At 35.9% G+C, this 19,580-nt stretch overlaps 1 protein-coding gene across 1 annotated transcript in view; it reads left to right on the forward strand.

Moving 5' to 3' along the window:
• The window catches only part of LOC131066239 (AP-1 complex subunit gamma-2), a 152,426-nt gene that overhangs the window by 16,160 nt on the left and 116,686 nt on the right, over positions 1-19,580 (forward strand). Inside the window, exons 5-6 of the mRNA XM_058000947.2 lie at positions 1,676-1,852; positions 2,289-2,443. Of these exons, the coding sequence (XP_057856930.2) occupies positions 1,676-1,852; positions 2,289-2,443 (332 nt within the window). The remainder of the gene's footprint in view (positions 1-1,675; positions 1,853-2,288; positions 2,444-19,580) is intronic.

A 19,580-nucleotide genomic window follows, 5' to 3' on the forward strand; every position in this document is an offset into this window, starting at 1 on the left:
CCAAATTATGGTTTATAGATTTTCTAAATTGTCTTTCAAATCTGGTTCATTGTTGTTGCACCGTTTTTAGTCCTTAAGAATGTTTAAGTTTTTATGTAAAAGTGTCTTAAGTCTCAATCCTGATGTTCAGAAGTTTTGTTTTGTTGTGTGTAAAATCGACCCAGTCATCAGAAGTCACAAATATCAAAAGTATTTGAAATTCATTCAGTCCATTTAGATGCTTAGTCCACAGAAGCCCTGTCTGGGAAAGAACTTCCGTTAACCACATGACATGTGGGCTGTGCCATCCAGCTGAATGTTCTTTTTAGTCAAAAATGAAACTGCCAAAAAATCACTGTTTATTTAATTTTTTGAAAAAGCACAAATGAAAAATTGTCTTAGGTTGTGTCGGATGAACAAGCAGCATTTCTTACACTCAAGACTTAAGATGTAAAGGGTAACTCCACTTGATCAAGATTTTTATACTTAACGAGAATTTAAGAGTAATTGACAACATTGAATCTATATTTATGTCTTTGGTCTGAACTTTACTTCTCTTTCTAGACAATATAATTTTTATGAAATTACAATAGATGTCTTTTTTGCCTATATTTTTATCAGTATTTTAGCATTTTTAGTTTGCTGCGATTTTTCCACGATTTTCCCATTTTAAACCCAAGTAATTGAAGGTGCTGAGGTCGCTATATTATCTGACCCCTCAATTTTGGAAGTTGTATGTTGGCTAAGATCAATGTTTGGCGTTTTGGCCAAAGAATTAGTTTCAATAGAGTTTTCCATGTCCCATGTGTGTTGATTATTTACCTTGAAGTAGCTAAAATTTCCAAAATATGATAAACCCAAGATTAATTAGAAGAATATGGTGAAATGGCATATATTAGCTGTCAAGCTTTCCCTCGTTAGATCCATTATAATGTTTAAATTTGCTATTGAGATACGCAAATACATTTAGGTATGTCAGATAAATTAATTTTTTTATAGCTTATCTGCCTGGAATGAGTTCATGCATGACAGTATGCTGGCTATTATGGATGGCGGCTAATGCTAAGTTTTATTTCTTGTAAAAAATGGGATCTTTTAGTTTGTGAAACTCTGCTGGAACAAAGAGATTTTGTTATTAGCCGGTGAATATAAACAGTCATTATCCATGTTTTTATATTATCATACATTTCTCAGTGAATCAGGAAGATAGTATTGTTTTAATATATGTAATGAAGTTTGTTCATTTTCACAAACTTATAATTGCAACAGTGAATTCACAAGTTCATACTCATGTTTGGAAATCTTTATGCATATGAAGACCCCTATAAATATGCCAGAGGTTATGGTTATTACCCTTTCATACCCTGCCAACTGCCGTTTACACGAATCCATGTAACATTGCTTATTACGATATGCATGAGAGTACAACAATGATGAATATAGCGACCTTTGGGCAAAATTTCTTCTGTAAGATCTATCAATGTGTAGCTAGCTAGATGCAATGTTTTTTTTGTGGTTAAGTCTGAAAATTTCCCAAGCATTGTGTGATTCTCTTGGTTTAAGGTTCTTATTTACTAGTTTAAAATTACAGATGTCTGTGTGATTAAGCCTAATCTAAGTAGAGGGTGGAAGATATGTTATACAGCAGTTTGTAAGTTACTGAGATTCGATTTCTTATTTTACTATTAAATTGCAGTACACAAAGGATTTAGTTCGTATTTTGAAGAATATGATCACAAGTGGATATGCACCTGAGTATGATGTTGGTGGAATTACGGATCCTTTTCTGCAAATAAGAGTACTTAGGCTCCTTCGTATTTTAGGAAAGGGGGATGCAGATTCAAGTGACATTATGAGTGACATTCTTGCTCAAGTAAGCACATATCTTGTTTATGCATTGTTTGTTTCATTCTAAAACAACTTGGGTCATGTAATCTTTACAGAATATCATACTTGCATGTAATGTTTTAAAATCCCATACTAATGTAAGAAATCAAGAAAATGATGCTTGGTTCAATGAAATACTTAACTGTCATTTCATTCCCAAAATAGACTTTGCTTTGGATTTTGATCTTTTTTGAACTTCCTGATTTTCTTAATTGAATCTTGGTGCTTCTTTGTTGGGAATATGGGTTAATTTTTACATAGTATGTATTGGCATCTCTTGGAGATAGTTCACCATGCTGTCAGAGTTAACACTTAATATGCTTACAATTTTTTTTTTGAATTGTAATCATGAACTAAATAAAATAGACTCTGTTTTGAATGTTCAAGTCATCATGCAAAAATCTACTCGATGTTTCTTCTAGGTGGCCACCAATACAGAGTCCAACAAGAATGCTGGGAATGCAATACTTTATGAGTGTGTACAAACTATAATGGCAATTGAAGCCATAGGTGGACTCCGTGTGCTTGCTATCAACATTCTTGGTCGTTTTTTGTCAAATCGAGACAACAACATCAGGTAAACAATTACAAAAGATTCGCGTTTTGGTTAAACTTTTTTATAATTTCTGTTGTTACATGAGCACTGATCAACATAAGAATAACTTGAGAATTTATTTTGAAAACAGATCCAAACATAGATTTATTTGTATTTATAGTTCCAATGTAATTATTTTTGTGGTGCAATTAATCACAGTTTTTTGTGTAGTTATGCAATTAATTTTTTGTTTCACTTAGTTTCATCAGAGTTCTGTATGACATCTAACTGTTCTGATAAATAACTGAGAGTATGACAGGGTTGCACAGTAAATGATTTTATGCTTTTAAGCATCCATCTGTCTGATTGCATCTGCCTATTCTTTCGTTGAGGTTTTAAAATTGACTGATTTCATAAATACAATTAAGTTTGCCATGTTTGGTAAATATAGTAACTGCCTAATTTCATTTCTTAAAGAAAATACAAACACTAATTATGAAAATTGTTGTGAAAAAAGAGAAAGCCATGCAGGGTGAAACAGAATGCATTTCATATTTACAATGGTCGCTGTGGGACTGCTTTGTGGAAACTCTGAAATTCAGCATAGTCAAGAGCTTGTCTAGTGTGTGATTACACATGGTTGATAAAATTCCCTGAACCAGAGAAACATGCTTGCTTGTGCTTAAAGGAGTTCCATTTGAGATTCAAAGCTTCTGCTAAGTGTTTGCGGGATCAATTCCCTCTGATTGAAGTTTCAAAAATGAGGCAATTAGACATATTGTATGATTATCTGCAGACTAGCATGCATGCCTGTTGTTATATACCTAATTAAACATGATTTATTATCAAGAATGGATATGGAGAGTTGCTCCCAATCACTTTATATGGAAAAAGCATGCCCCTTAACTTGTATCTATAACCTATCAAACATTTACACTATTCATATCTCATCGTATATTTGTATTTATGTGTTATGTATATTCAACTATTATGTATTCTTTAGGCTATTTTAAGTGAGTATCTATTGGTCCTCCACCTTTCATTAATCAATGTAAAAACTGTTGGAGTGCCTACAGAATCAGCTTCACTATGGAACAGAATAGCTAAAAGAGTCAAGCGCACAAGGTCTAGCATTAAAGACAACCAAAATAATTACGATATAAAACGTTGCATACTAGTCATCATAAAACATTGCATACTATTGTGCAAGTGCTATATGAATATTCCATGGTAGATATAAGTCTTCAACCCAATACAATTGACAACCGATTTAATAAAATATTTATTTTTTAGACGACTCCGTTATAATGTCAACGTTCACACCAAATAATAAATCTTCTACAGAACCTATGTTATTCTGAATAGAATATCTTTTATTTTCAGATAGATACAAAATACCTTATAACTGCAAATATCTTTTTACTGCAAATTTGTCTCCAGCGGAGACTTTACAAATTTGGCACAAATGTATATTCTGTCATGTATCCACCCCTCTTGAAGTACTAGGTTTTTGTCCAGCCCTTTGGTCGAACTCCTGAAGGTTTTTGTCTACAGAAATCATAAAACATTTATCAATTCCAAAAGCATGCTTTACTTCCTCCATCCAGCCTCTTTATAAAGAACTCCAAGATGCATCTAGAATATTAGGTCAACTTGGCCGACTTTAATATTAGTCATATTTGGAGAACTTTATATAATATAGTGATATTTAATAATATTTAATTGTTTTGTTATTATTTAATTGAATTAATTAATATTAAGTCATCATTTGAATATTTCATTTATTTTTTGACAACTTAGTAAAAATCAATTTATTAATTGTCAATTCAAAAATTGGAAACATTACAGTGCTCTCGGCCCAAACATTGCTTGTCCTCAAGCAATACTCTGCTGCACCATCAGGATCCCAAACCAGCCATATGAAGAACACTATATCACTCAGCTGCTCCACTCTGATGCAATCATCATTATTGAAACCTGTAACTCTGTCATGCGAAAGTATTCCTAGCATTATGCTTATCCACTCTCCTTCCAACAATGTCTCACCATAATCACAGCACTCCATACTCATGGTGTAGACTGAAATTTGATTTTCAACTTGCTGCATACTCATGAGTGTTTGTATACTCATCCATTCTACATACTCCAATCTGCCCACCATAGATGCATAATAGATCGGAAGCTCATCATAAAATGGCATACCTAAAAACTCTCTTGTATCAACATCATATCTACTCTTGGGAAAATCAACTGTTAAGGCTGTACCCTCATTCACTTTGTGATTATTCATTGCTGTGATAATCCTTGTCGCTGCTACCTGTGGTGCTTCATCCACCAATTCCTTGAGTATTATCTTCTTTCCATCCACCATAAACTCCAACTCCATCTGCTGGAAGTCCTGAATGTATCGTCCAAGATAATGCAACATTGCAACCATTGGATTCCTAATATGATATCAGAATCAACAATACCAATCATAAAGAAATCATCGATAATAGTGTAGTTATCTAATTCAATGTTCATTTGTGGTACTCTCTTGTTGCATTTCCTCTTAAACCCATCAACCATCATGCCTCAAAATCCTGAAAATTCTTCTAATGGCAATCCTCCTCTTCCTACTAAGTTATCACTCACAAAATTGTGAGTTGCACCAATATCCACTAAACATGTCACTTGCTATCCATTAACCACACCTATTACTCTAAATGACTGACACATAGAAGAACTTGAAAGTAAAGCTGTCACACCATGTGCTAAGGCTATGGTACCTTACTCCTCATTGACACTTTCTGAAGTATCGTCAATAGCATCATCAACATCAGGTGTAACTTTGATATAATGCAATTGACCCTTGCCACAACATCTATGACTGGGCACCCGTGGCTCCTTATAAGTGAAGCATAACTTAATCCTACGCAGCTCATTCCTGATCTCAAAATCCAGCTTCTTATTATCTTCCTTACTTGGCTTAGGTGGGACTTTGGACTCCTCTTGAGATAAATTCTTGTGCCTGGCACTAGTATCCTCATGATTGTGTTTTCCCTTGGAGGTAAAGTTGTTTTTAGTCATGAAATCCTCCAAATTAAGGGCTCTTGTGATGGCCTCTTGTAGTGTGATTGGATTGAAGGCCTTAAGTAACCCTTTTAGGGGTTCAACTAATCCCTCAATGAAGAGCACTATGAGTCTCTTTTCTGTCACATCAGGCACCATTACAGTGAGTCTTTGAAACTCTTCTACATATTCCTCCACCTTACTCTCTTGTTTCAATTGTGCTAGATGCTTGAAATGGATCTTTGGGTCTGTCCTATCAAATCTCTCGATCAATGTTTGACTGAATTCTTCTATAGTGGTGATAGAATCATGCCCTTGGGTTACTATACCGTGGTACCACCATTCATGAGCTACTCCCTCCAAATATAAGGTGGCTAATTTCATAGCTTCCTCTTTGGGCATGAGAATCAAGGAGAAGTACGTATCAAGTTTTTGTAGCCATGATCTTGCTAAAGTACTGCTTTACCCATCAAAATTGAGAATTGTGATCTTCCCCAAACATGCTGGATATCCTTTCTTTCTTCATACCCCTTCCTCCTATGCTCTTCAATTGGGAATTGTGATCTTCCCCAAACGATGCTGGACATCCTTTCTTTTATCATACCGCTTCCTCCTATGCCTCTTGTTTTCAGTCCACAATATTCAGTGAAAGTCATATCATTACGGGCTGCTTCACACAAGGCATTGTATTCAGCATGAAGTCGGTCCATCTCATTAACTGGATCAAGTTTACTTTCAACCATATCCTCTTTTGACAAGAACTTGGAATTGAAAGGCTCCTCCCCATTAGAGTTGGACCATTTCCTTCATAGTTTCGGACATGTTAATATGAAACTCCTTAGACCTCTTGAAGGCAGCCTTAGCAGCATCTTCGTCTCTGTCACCCATATCGGTACCTTTGTTCTTCTCTCTTTGTTGGTACCTTTGTTTCTTTTCGCTCATCAAGGACCTGTTGACGTGTATTTTTGTACACCATCAAACACAGAATAAAATACCCAAGGGTACCTTATCCTCTCTTGAGTAAAGCCTCTGAATGCTGAAGATATTGCAAAAAGGATCAATCAGGGTGACTTCAAGGTTCTTCGCTATAGGATCTCTACGTGTGGATAAGCACCAGTGGTCGTTGTGAATGCTGTTTCTTCAAGGGGTCTTACGCACTTTGAAAGCTGGTTTGCGTTACTCTTACTTGACTGTAGGAACAAGAATTTTCCTAATACTAACAAATTCTCAAAAAAGATCAAAAGATAGGGTTTTCAAGAGATGAATTCTAATCTAATCCTAAGAATGACTCAATGTAGGCTAGACTTGGTAAGATTCTACCAATTTCAGTATTGCCAAGGAATTACAACTCTATTGGAATTGATGTGATCTTCTAAGGTGATTAGTGATTTTCAAATCATCAAGAATTATAGATACTACCATAAAGATACATATCAATATTTCAATAACGATTGAAGGTTCAAGCAATCTCAATATCTCCAGTTGACCACGCAAGGCGTCCTTACAATCAGTAAGAAGCTAGTGGTTTGGAACGTGAATCTCACCAAAGATCAAGCACAACACTTAGTCCTTCAAACTTAAATACTATTTCGATTGAGAATGATTCAAGAAAGTAAACAACCATGAAGATAGCCACAAGAATTGCAATAAAACACCATAACTTCAATATTTTATTGATCTCAAAGCCAAAATAGACAACAATTGTTCGAAATTCTTTCTTCACTACTCAATCTTGCTACAAAATAACTTTCTTCTCTCCAAAGCTCTAACTATTATCTATCTCCTTAATATCTAATAACAAAATGAAAATGAGTGAGGGTATATATAGCATCCTCAATTACAATGAACGGCCCAGATCGAAAGAAGATCAATGGCTGAGATTCTGACACCTAAACCCTAATTAGGGTTTGTTACAAAAAGTTCCCTTTTTAGATGAACATTATTAAATGCATAGCCAAATATTTAATTGGCACAAAAATCGAGGAAACATAGACCAATGATAATTAAGATGCCACATCATCCTATAACAACCGTTCTTCTAGAACCTTGTTCCCTTTCCAATGCTCTTTCTTAGCATATGCAATGAATTTGGACACAATTCCTTCAATCTCAGCAATAGGAAACTCGGGAAGATTCTTCATTCGTTCCTCCAAGTGGATAACCTGATCAAAGGCAGTGAGAAGAGCTATTTCCCATCCAGGTTCGAGTTCTTTGATCTTCTCAATCAGGAGAATAGTAGTGAACATTAGATCCCGTTGCTCATCTGTGATGACATTCTCATCTTTGCAAAAGATGACCTTGACTCTCTCCTCCAACTCTTGGAAATCCACATCCGTCTCAACTTCGATCCTCCTGCCAAGAATGGTACACAACACTTCAAACACCTTATCCTGAATTGGATGGATGACACCTTCAACTTGATTGCATTTGGTGCTGATGTCTTCGAAAAGAACCTCTTTCATCTGGAGTAGAGTTGACCACTGAAGTAGGTTATGAGCTCCTCTATCCATATCTTTTCTTGTGCTAGGATCTTCCTTGGTGTTTGCCTGATTACTTGCAGAATAGGAATGATAACATCTCTAGTGTGAGCGAAAGCGGCTACAGTTATCATTAGATTGTGGACGATCTCAAGGACCTGGATAGCTCGGTGGATTGTCTTCATCATTCTTGTTGTAAATTCAACGGCTACCGTGTGGGATTTGTCAATCCAAGAGCTCATAAGCTAAACCAAGCTTTTGACTCTTTCTGCCTCGCCAACTGATTCAGGGGGAAGTGCTTGCACAGGAGATACTGCTGGATCCTGACGTCTTAAGGGCTGATTGAGATGACTAAAGTAGCCTCTTCAAGCATCGACCTCTCTCTCAAGCTTTCTATTATTTTCCATTTCTTCTTTAAGTTTGCCCTTAAGTGCTTCAAATGAATCGATTGCCTCATCCATTGCCTGTTCAGTAGTGAGTGGACCCAGCTCAAATGTTTCTACATCATACTCATCTGCAAGAATTTCACCTTCATACTTGTCCACTACTGGTGTAGCTATCTGCAATTTCCTGGATCCTATCTCATCTCTGATCACCTTGGACATCTTGGTGGCCGCCTTCTTCTCCGTTACCTCTTGAGAATTTCCTATAAGGCTCTCTAAGTCAATTACATCTTCTTCATCTTCAATCTCAATCACCCTTGTCAGTCTCTCTTTCAACCAATCTGGAATGGCAGATCTTGTCTCTCTAACTTGTATTTCTTTTGGTAATGGTTCAACTTCTTGGAGAGGAGATGTCGCTTCATCATCATTTCCCTGATCCTCTTGTAGCTCATCAATTTGTAGAGGTTGACTTGATGAATGTTGAGGTGCTTGTCCCTTCTCTGGTTTATCATTCTGTACCATGGATTCCATAGATTCATCAATCTCAGGTACCATCTTCTCTTGACCTTCCGCTTGACTTGCCTTCTTTCCATGTCGAGAAGATGTGCCTGATGAGCGATTTTGATTGGACTCTTGCTTCTTCTTGGAGGGTTCTGTTTTCTCAGGTCTTTCTTTCCTCTTTGCGCCTCTAGGATGAGAATTGTCTTCACTTACGCTCGCTCCTCCTTCTTCTGGTCTTTCCTCCAAAGTAAAAGTCATTGGTATGTTCTGCTCTCTTAACTTCTTTGTCATAGGATGACTGGAGATGTCTGCCACTATCTTGAGCTTGATCGGCTACTCTGTAAACTTTGCATTTCCTGATGAAATCTAAAGGTAATCTGGAATGCATATTTCTTTTCACTTCTAAATCACTTGAGAGATTCATCCAAAAGTCTTCTACCTGAAACTCATGTCCGTACTTCCTAGCAACTGTCTCCTCCATATAACCATAAGGATCAAAATTCTCCTGTGGGGCAAAGAAGGTGAATGAATACAAGGCTAATTCCTTCTCTGCATCCTCCGAAGCTTGAGTATTAGGACATACCTCAATTGAATTCCCCAATATGATAGGTATGAGAATTCCATTTCCATGCTTGAGTTTGGATACCCTTGCACAAGCTGCCAATTGTTTGGTTACCTCAAGTAGCACTATTCTATTTGTCGGATATCTCGGCAACATGTAGGGAGGTGAAGGACACCCCTGAACTCTGATATATGTAAACTTTTGAAACTGGATGAACCATGCACCATACCTCTTCACAAGCTCTTGGGCATCCAGAGATAGTTGATTGTGAATCCCGCCTTGCAATATCCTAGTGATGTTCATCGTGAAGGTATCATTGACTAACTTGTAGTCACTTCCAGGTGGATGATGCAAATGAACATAAGAGTAACAAACTCTCACTTCTTCGGGTCCTCTTCCGATCACTCCTCTGTGAGGTAGCCCTGCATACTCAAAACTCCTGATCAAGGCATATATGACATATGAGCTCATGTGGAACGACTTGGTAGGCCGTAGTCTTCTCAACTGCACATCTAGGCTATTGCTAATAATCCTGCCCCAATGAATCGTTCCTTCCCCTTGGACAATCACTTGAATGAAGTAGAACATCCATTTCTCGAAGTAGAAGGCTTGAGGAGCCCCTGTAATTCGATTGAGCAAAGTTATCAAATCTCTGTACTCCTCTTGGAAATCAATCTTATGTGGTGTATTAGGAATCTTGTTCAGGTGAGGACGACTTTTGAGCAACCAATTCTTGTTGATGAGATTCAGGCAAGTGTTGGGATTATCTTCATACATCGACCTGGCTCCTTCTAGGCTTTTGTAAATCATATCTTTATGCTTTGGAAGATGGAAAGCCTCACTTATAGCCTCCTCTGAAAGGTAAGCCAAAGTGTTTCCTTCCTTGGATACGATCGATCTTGATTGTGAGTCATAATGGCGGGCACACTCGATCATCAGCTCATGACAGTGGACTATTGGGGGGAAACCGGCCACCTTGATGATGCCACTTTCAATTATCTTCTTCGCAATAGGTGATGGCTTGCCAATGTAGGGGAACTCTCGAAATTTCTTCACACTGAAGTTTCCCAAGTTGTTATCTCCGATATTACTCCATTTGGACACGATCCTGGTCTCCAATTCTTCGTTCTTCTGATCTTCTTTCATGAGAGCCGGGCGACTAGTAGATGCTCCTGTCTTTGGAGTCGCCATCTTGACACCTACACAACATTTCACAATTAGTAATATATCTTGAAGCATAGAAATATAGAGTAGAAAGGAAGATTTAAGATTTTAATTAGGAAACTTCATGATAAATCTTGAGTTATCATTTCCTAATTAATTATGCCAAACTTGGATTTTCAAAACAAAAGTTCAAAATTCAAATCTTCAACAATGGTGTCAAGATGATTTCGCCATACCTCCTCTTGAATATTAGACTCTAAGAAATGATGCAAAAATAGATGAATTTCGCTAGGCAAAATGTAGATCAAAGTTCTCCCTTGAATAAAATGCACCTCCTTTAGCCTTCACAAGAATCAACTCCACTTCCTTCTAGCCTCCAACACTTGAAAGAAAATCGCTCCAAGCAAACCAGATTTCGCACCTTCAATTAGCCTTCCAAATTCGCACTTGAAGCAATGATTGAATGATTTGAATTGTGAAAAAACACCTCCAATATATAGAGCGCTCACCACTTTGCTCCCTTTAGGCCGACTTGGCAAAAAGAGGTTTAAAAATAAATAAAATTCCAAAAAAGGGGGGCCGACTTGGCAAAATAAATGAAAATAAGGCCTTAAGCGCTTAATATTTAATTTTAATTTAATAAAAATTAATTTTAAATGCCTCCAAGATAGAAGTTCAATTTTTTAAGGCTTAAAATTAATTTATTAAATGCCAAAATGTCTTTTATTTAATGCCAATTTAATTTTAATTTTTCAAATGCCTCAAAATTAGCAATTTTGGCAATCTAATGCAATTTGGAGAATATTAATTTTTTAAAACAAGGCTTAATGAGGTTTCATGAGGATTTCGCCTTGGACCCTCTCTGAGGGTCAGGAGCGACTTTTGATTTTTAGCCTTGAATATTCCACATTTCAGCTTGAAAATCTCCTGGAGGGTAAATTGATATCCCGTTAACGTGTTGCACTTCAAATTTGACATTTTTTATGAGGAAAAATAGGTGAAAATGCAAATTTCACTATGGGCCCTCTCTGAGGGTTAGGAGCGATTTTTCATTTTTTGCTCAAGTTTATCACTTTTCCACCTCCAAAATTTCTTCAAGACATTTCAACTAGGTCCTTTCACTGAATTGAAAACTTAGCTCAATCCAATTTTGGAGAAAAGGCGTGATTTTGAAGTTTCTCGCTGTGGGCCCTCTCTGAGGGTCCGTAGCGATTTTTGCAATTTAGGCTTGATTCTTCATCATTTTTCATTCAAACTTCATTCATCATTTGGCAATGCCTTCCCTTAATCCACTCCAACCAAATTCGCTTTGTTGTTGCAAGGTAAAATGAGGATTTTCAACAATATCGCTATGGGCCCTCTCTGAGGGTCCGGAGCGATTTTTCGCTGTGGGCCTTCACTGAGGGTCCGTAGCGATTTTTCATTTTTTGACCAAAATCATCAAGTTTTAAATGCAAAATAATATTCATCATGCCCTTGGAGGTCTCCTCACCTTATCCTAACCTTGCCTTAGCACCATTTTGAAGAAAACATACATTTTTTGAAAATCTCGCTGTGGGCCCTCTCTGAGGGTCTGTAGCAATTTTTTGGTTCTAGGCAAATTTCTTCATCTTTTAATCTTCAAATCTTCTCCAAGGCATGACACATCACGTTCTTCTCCTGTCCAAGCAAGATTTTATCTTAATTCTTCAAACCAAGGAGAGAAAACTAGAAAATCGCTATGGGCCCTCTCTGATGGTCCGGAGCGATTTTTGTAATTGCCTTCAAAATATTGATTCTCAACGATTTCTTTTCAATTCAAGGCTTTTCAAACATTGTTTCTAACCCATGCCTAACCTTAGCTTTCCTCAAACTTGGATGAAAACTTCCCATTTTAGGTTTCTTGCTGTGGGCCTTGAGTGAGGGTCTGTAGCGATTTCTCGCTGTGGGCCTTCAGTGAGGGTTCGTAGCGATTTTTCATTTTGGGTTGATTTCCTCTTGTGTTGATCCTCCAAATTATATTCAACGGATAGACCTTGCCTTCCTTCATCCCTTCCAATCATGAAATCATTTTGATCTTGCAAGAATAATGCATATTTGAAAATCTCGCTGTGGGCCCTCTCTGAGGGTCCGTAGCGATTTTTGCTACCTAGACCAAAATGCTTCACTTTTCGTCTAAAAATCACTTTGCCAAGGGAGATATCATCTTGTTCTTTGTTATGAATAAAAATTCATGTCCAAGAAAGGTCCAAAAATGTGCACACAAAGAAAATCGCTATGGGCCCTCTCCGAGGGTCCGTAGTGATTTTTCCTTTCCTGGGCAAAACTCCTTCAATTCATCATCTTTGATCAAGTCTGGATACTTCATTATGTTCATTCTATCCTTCGTCATGCTCTTGACCTCTCAAATCGACCAAATAAAGCTTGCAATGATCCTTATAAGATTTCTCGCTGTGGGCCCTCTCTGAGGGTCCGTAGCGATTTTTCTGTTTTCAACAAGGTCCTTCATCATTTCTAGCCAAAACTTCCTCAGGTGAGCGGAGAAAGTCATTTATTTTCCATTTATGATCAAAACTTGGTCTCTTTTCATTGCAAAATGAAGGAAATCAAAATCTTGCTGTGGGCCCTCTCTGAGGGTCCATAGCAATTTCTTCCTTAGCTTCCAAAATTCACCATCTTTCACGTCTTCAAACCTTCCAAAGCATTAAGTCGTGTTCAATCATCCTTCTAGGAGACCCTGCACAAAGTAATTTAGAAAAGTCAGTGACAAATATGTCTTAAACAACATTTTCGCCCTGGGCCCTCTCTGAGGGTCAGGAGCGATTTTACCCTCTTAGGCCAAACTGCTTCAAATTTAAGTCCCAAACTGCTTCACAAGGCAAAGTTAGGTCATTTTCAAGGTCAGGAACCAGTTAGCAAGCTCATCAAAAACAAGAAATTGCACTTGGGATAAATTTCGCCCTGGGCCCTTAGCAAGGGTCAGGAGCGATTTGTCTGCTTCAGGCATCATCTTGCTTCAAAAAATTTGATCAAAACTCACCTAGGCAAGAACACAATTTCACCTTAAAAAATGCTAACACTTAGTCAAAATTGGATTTTACCCTAAAAACCTTTATTAGACCTAACCTGAGACCTATTTGACTCTCCTGAAAGACCTACCTTATTTCAATCACCTCAATTCTTCGGGATGACGCTTAACAACTTTCAAAATTTGACTGGACTCAACTTGAATAACATCAAAAGGAAACCCTAAGGTGTAGCCCTAGCCTAGACAGACAACTCACTCACTCAAAACTCTAAAAGGAGAGAGAGGAACAAGCAAAACAAAAGCGAAAAAGAGGGGGTCCCCATTCCAGTGGGGCGATGTGTGAAATGGTCACAACAGGACCCCACAGGTTGGCAGGACTAAAGCTTTGATACCACTGAAAGATACTTATATTGATTTTTCCCTAGTCTTGCAACATGTTTCTCAAAGTTTTACATGCAATTTGCATTAGCAGTTTAGGAAGTAAAGATTGCCAATATCAACAAACCAAGATAAGAGAATAATCAAATCTGCAACCAAGATTTTATAAATAATCATAGTACCACATAAACAACTAAAATCCTGACCTTGTACAGTTGTCACCAGCTTTTGAATTAGTTCTCTGTTGAAAGTTTACAGTGATATATCCTTGGCATTGGAAGTCACCAAGCTAGGAAAACCTTTTTTAAGAGAAACAACAATATCTGAAAACATTCCTGTTTGGAGTCCAAACCTCATCAATAGTCTTGTTGCTGTAAGTGGGAATATGCGATGCACAAAAATCTTTTATAGTTGTGAGCCTGAGTGGTTCCAGTCAGTTCGTCACAGGTATCTCCACAGCTGACAAAAAACTTCTTTCTGATGCCTCTGAAGCTCCCCCCTGCAAATCTCTGTGTAGCCACAAATGACTCCTACGCTATGTTGATAAGTGTGTTGAAATGTTGATAAGTGTATTAACTTCAACAGGAGTCATATTTCTCCAGAAATAACATTGGTGAATTAAATCACCAAACCTTAGGTTAGCCGCATGGCATGAGAACTTAGCATGCCGGATAAGGAAAATACTTATATGTTTTCCAATATGGTAAAGTCAGCTCCAATACAATATTCACGGTTGAATAACAATAGCCCACGATCTAATACTTCCCTTTATCGAATCAGCTCAAATAATAAGATATAAACCTTTGAAAGCTTCAGGAGAATCAGCAAATATAAATCTTTTTCATCCTTGATTATACAAACATTCAAATGAACATTCACCTTATTATATCGGCTTATATTAAGCAAGCTATGATTATTGATTACACAATATAAAGCGCTGCTTATTATTCCACAAGTGATTCATGAATATTCCGCAGTAGATATAAATCTTCAACCCAATACAATCAACAACCAATTTAATAAAAATATTTCTTTTGAGATGACTCTGTTATAATGTCAAGATTCACACCAAATAATAAATCTTCCACTGAACCTATATTATTCTGAATAGAATATCCTTTATTCTTAGACAGATAAAAAATACCTTATACCGACTAATATCTTATTACTGCAAATTTGTCTTTTGCGAAGACTTTACAAATTTGGCACAGATGTAGACTCCGTTGTGAGTCCGCCCCTTTGGAAGAACTAGGTTTTCGTCCAACCCTTTTGTCAAACTCTTGAAGGTTTTTGTCCCAAGAAATAATAAAATGTTTATCAATTCCAAAAGTATGCTGTACTTCCTCCATCCAACCTCCTTATAAAGAACTCCAAGAAGCATCTAGAATATTAGGCCGACTTGGCCGACTTTAATATTAATCGTATTTGGAGAACTTTATTTAATAAAGTGAAATTTAATAGTATTTTATTATTTTGTTATATTTTAATTAAATTAACTAATATTAAGTCATCATTTGAATATTTCAATTATTTTTTGACAACTTAATAAAAATCAATTCAATTAATTGTTACTTTAAAAATTGGGCACATTACATACTAGTAGTTGTTAAGACTGCTGCATTGTCTTAAGGAATCACACCTTATCAACCTTTTAATAAATCACACTTTGTGTATTAATTATTGTTTCTTCTTTATGAATTGGTCTACCATTCTTCTTCTCATACATTACGATTGCTATCCTTGGTTTCCAGATTGCTGCTCATATTAATCTTGATTCTTGACTTTCTCTAGCATGCTTATGGATTGCTACATGCATAATCATCAATGACAACATTTCAACTTGTCCATGGCTGAATCAAACCATGGCAGGGATCATTATTGGCATTTTGATGCCATGGTGTGAAAATAATTAAATAAAAGTTTGGATCCTCTTGGTAGGATGGCTTGGATTCTCATGTTCTTTCACAAATATCCCCCAAAATCCAAAATTGCAAAAGATTGATTCAATCATGAACCTGGTGGTGTATATAACGTGTCCCTTAAAACCTGAATGCTACAATCTGTAGGTATGTTTGCCGTTGTGCCAAAAGATCGAGCTATCAATGCCCGCTACAAATGCTAGACTTACCCAGATCCACTGGAGCCGGTTAAGCCATGTCACGAACCCCGAAGGAGGTGCTGACCACCAAGTCAACAATCTCCCCCTCAACAACAACTGAGGGTTCAACACTGACTGAGGGTTCCGCACCGATGGAATGAAGGAGACCTCTCAGGATTTGAACCTGTGACCCAACGCTCTAATACCAATTGTAGGTATGCTTGTCGTTGCACCAAAAGCTCGAGCTATCAACACCCGCTACAAACGCTAGACTTACCCAAATCCATGGGAGGCGGTTAAGCCATGTCGCAAACCCCAAAGGAGGTGCTGACCACCAAGTCAACACAATCAGCATAACAACTCTATACAACACTATGGATCTTGTCTAGCAAACGTTAACCAAGTCATAAATACTACTAAGTTGGTTAATGGTTTGCAACCGCTATTGCCTAGGAATTCCATTTTCGGTACACATGTACCCTAATAATGTACATAGAAAAACAAACCATTTATTATCATATAGAAAAATAAAATCAATTTCCTAGGGTATTACCATGTTTAAAAGTTTAAGACCTAGGACATGAATTTCATGCTATATCTTAACAAAAACATGATCAAAGACCAATTTTGTACCAAATTCAAAACTTAATCCTCCATAACTATGCTAGTAGGTTTTGCAGGGTGACCCCCTAGGTCCTGGTCCAGTCTCCCTGAGTTCGGCTCACAGCTTGTGGGTTCGGCCCTAAAAACCTAGGGAAGAATTTTGACGTTTTTGAAGGGACCCATGAAGAATTTGACTGAAATGTTAATTTTTTTGACTTTTTAAAAGTGTTTTTATTTGTCAAAAAGGCAACTCTGACACCCCCCCCCCTGCCCTACCACTCCCCCCAACCTTAATTTGACCTCTTAAAACACCAAAAGGATAAAACCTATTTAATTTTTGCACAATAGAATGAAAAACAAAACTTCTTTGCTCCATTGCTGAACTTTGTTTTTTGCTTGCCATAAATTGAAAAGATAGGGAAGTGTAGAGAAATTTTGACAAGGGAATTATAGCATTTGTTGTGAATTCCATGTGAATTGATTTGACATGTTTTCAACCTTTCCTCTCAGTTGGTTTGGAGTGGTAATTCTGAAATGACTGGCATGTAGCAGACGTTTTCAAGTCTTTGTGGATTTAAAAATTAAAATGCAATAGTGAGATTAAAGAAGTCTTTCATTTGGATGAATTATTAGTGTCCATTTAGTGCTGAAAGCCTGAAACATAGTTGTCCTATTCACAAATTTATGTGATTATTTCTAATTATTTAATATTGATCCTTTGGTTTATATTATAGCCATTTAATTCTAAGTTTATAGTTCAAGTTGGGGTATGGGGTTTCAAAGGGGTATGCCAATATACCAAAAAACAATTGGGAGTTCGGTATGTTTTGACCATAGTTGAAAAATGTGGACTCAACAATGACTTGGCTGGCCCAAAATTTTCAAAAACTCGGGACTTGCCAAAGAACTTGAAATTTTTTTGGCAATAACTCGGCAAATTTATCCAACATTTGAAAACATAGGAATAATATATATATAAAAAATTAAATATGTTAATTAAAATTAATATGTATTAAAAATTTAATATACATATAATAAATTAATAAAAGTTAAGTATATTTATTTTTAAAAATAAGTAAAGTTAAATATAAATAAAATTGTATATAGTATATACCAAAGAAGCAATGATCGCCAAAAAATCGCGTCTAATCACGATTAATTGCGGATCGGCAGCTCACTAAAAATTGGTCAATGATTTTTTTGGGGGTTTTCAACGATTTTTAAAGCGAATAATCGCGAAATAAATTCTTAGTGGATCGGGAAAAAAAACGACACCAAAAAAATGACGGGAAACCCTAAAATGCAGTGAAAACACGCGAAATCTATTGTAAGAAAGGTCACGACGTCCTTATATAACTATTGGACGGGTCTTCACAACTTTAATCTTCACAAATTATCTATTGTTAGCCGTAGATTGTTAGCCAGTTTGAGCAGCGCTACCACTGCAGATTTCACGACATGGACCTGAATTACCAAGTATTAGACTTAATAGCATTTAGGTTTCTTTGGAGTTTGGATAGTTATTGCACAACATTTAAAAATTTGTGTCAAAATGGTATAACATTTGTATTTCTTTATTGGACAGATTATAAATAATAATGTTTGTAATTTTATATAAAACTTTTGTATATATTTATGATTTATTTTAACTATTGATAAATATTTACCAGTTTTGTACAATTTTTTAAATTTTTTGTAAAAACAATAAAGAATTTTATTAAAATTAGTTAATATTTGTATTTTATTTAAGTTGATTTGGTGAAACATTATTAAATCAAACCTATTTGGTCTAATATTTACAAATATACATAATTTTAATTTATTAATATAATTATTATAATATACATAATTTAATTTATAATATTTAATAAATGTTTAAAATACATTGTAATAGATTAATAGTTTAACATTTTATATTTTATAATTTAAATTATAATAAATATAGATGTTTAATAATATATGATTAATAATACATGATTATTATATATGTTTTGAATAGATTTTATTTATAGTATAATAACTAATAATTAATATTATATTGTTAATTCAAAATATATTAATATTATATAATATATAATATTTTAATTTATATTTATTATTCTTATTATATACATAATTTTAATTTATTAATATAATTATTATAATATACATAATTTAATTTATAATATTTAATAAATGTTTAAAATACATTGTAATAGATTAATAGTTTAACATTTTATATTTTATAATTTAAATTATAATAAATATAAATGTTTAATAATATATGGTTATTATATATGTTTTGAATAGATTTTATTTATAGTATAATAACTAATTATTAATATTATATTGTTAATTACCCGTTCATGGGTTCCCTAGGGTTAATCCAGCTAACGACCGTCTAGATAGAGAGACGATTAAATGGTCAAAACCAGAGAAGGGAGAAGGGGTGGGTGAAAATAAATTTTGACGGAGCTTCAAAAGGTAATCCAGGAATCTCAGGAGCGGGATGTGTGGCTTGTGATGAAGAAGGAAAGGTCTTGTGTAAAGGGACTAGAAGACTTCAAGACGACACGAATAACGATGCGGAAATCCAGGCAGCTTTATTTGCAGTTGATTTAGCAGCTAATTTGAAGGTGTTGAATTTACATTTAGAAGGTGATTCCCAAATTGTGGTCTAGGCTTTGGTTAAAGGACACACCCCGTGCTGGAAATTAGACAAGTATATAAAGACAATAAGTGAAAAAATCAAACTGCTTAAGAATTATTGCATCTCACACTTGAAAAGAGAGGGAAACACTCTTGCAGATGAGCTGTCAAATGAAGCGTGTGGCCTCGAGCCAGGGGAGGTGAGGTGGCGGAACGACAGAAACGAAATTGTTGAACGGAGTTAAGACGCACTGCCAAGTTGGTACGACATTAAATTCAAATCCCTTGTCAGAAGCTGGTTTTTTCCTACGCAAGTATGTGTTAATG

The sequence above is a fragment of the Cryptomeria japonica genome, chromosome 5 (genome assembly GCF_030272615.1).
Source record: "Cryptomeria japonica chromosome 5, Sugi_1.0, whole genome shotgun sequence".
In the NCBI taxonomy this organism is placed as follows: domain Eukaryota; kingdom Viridiplantae; phylum Streptophyta; class Pinopsida; order Cupressales; family Cupressaceae; genus Cryptomeria; species Cryptomeria japonica.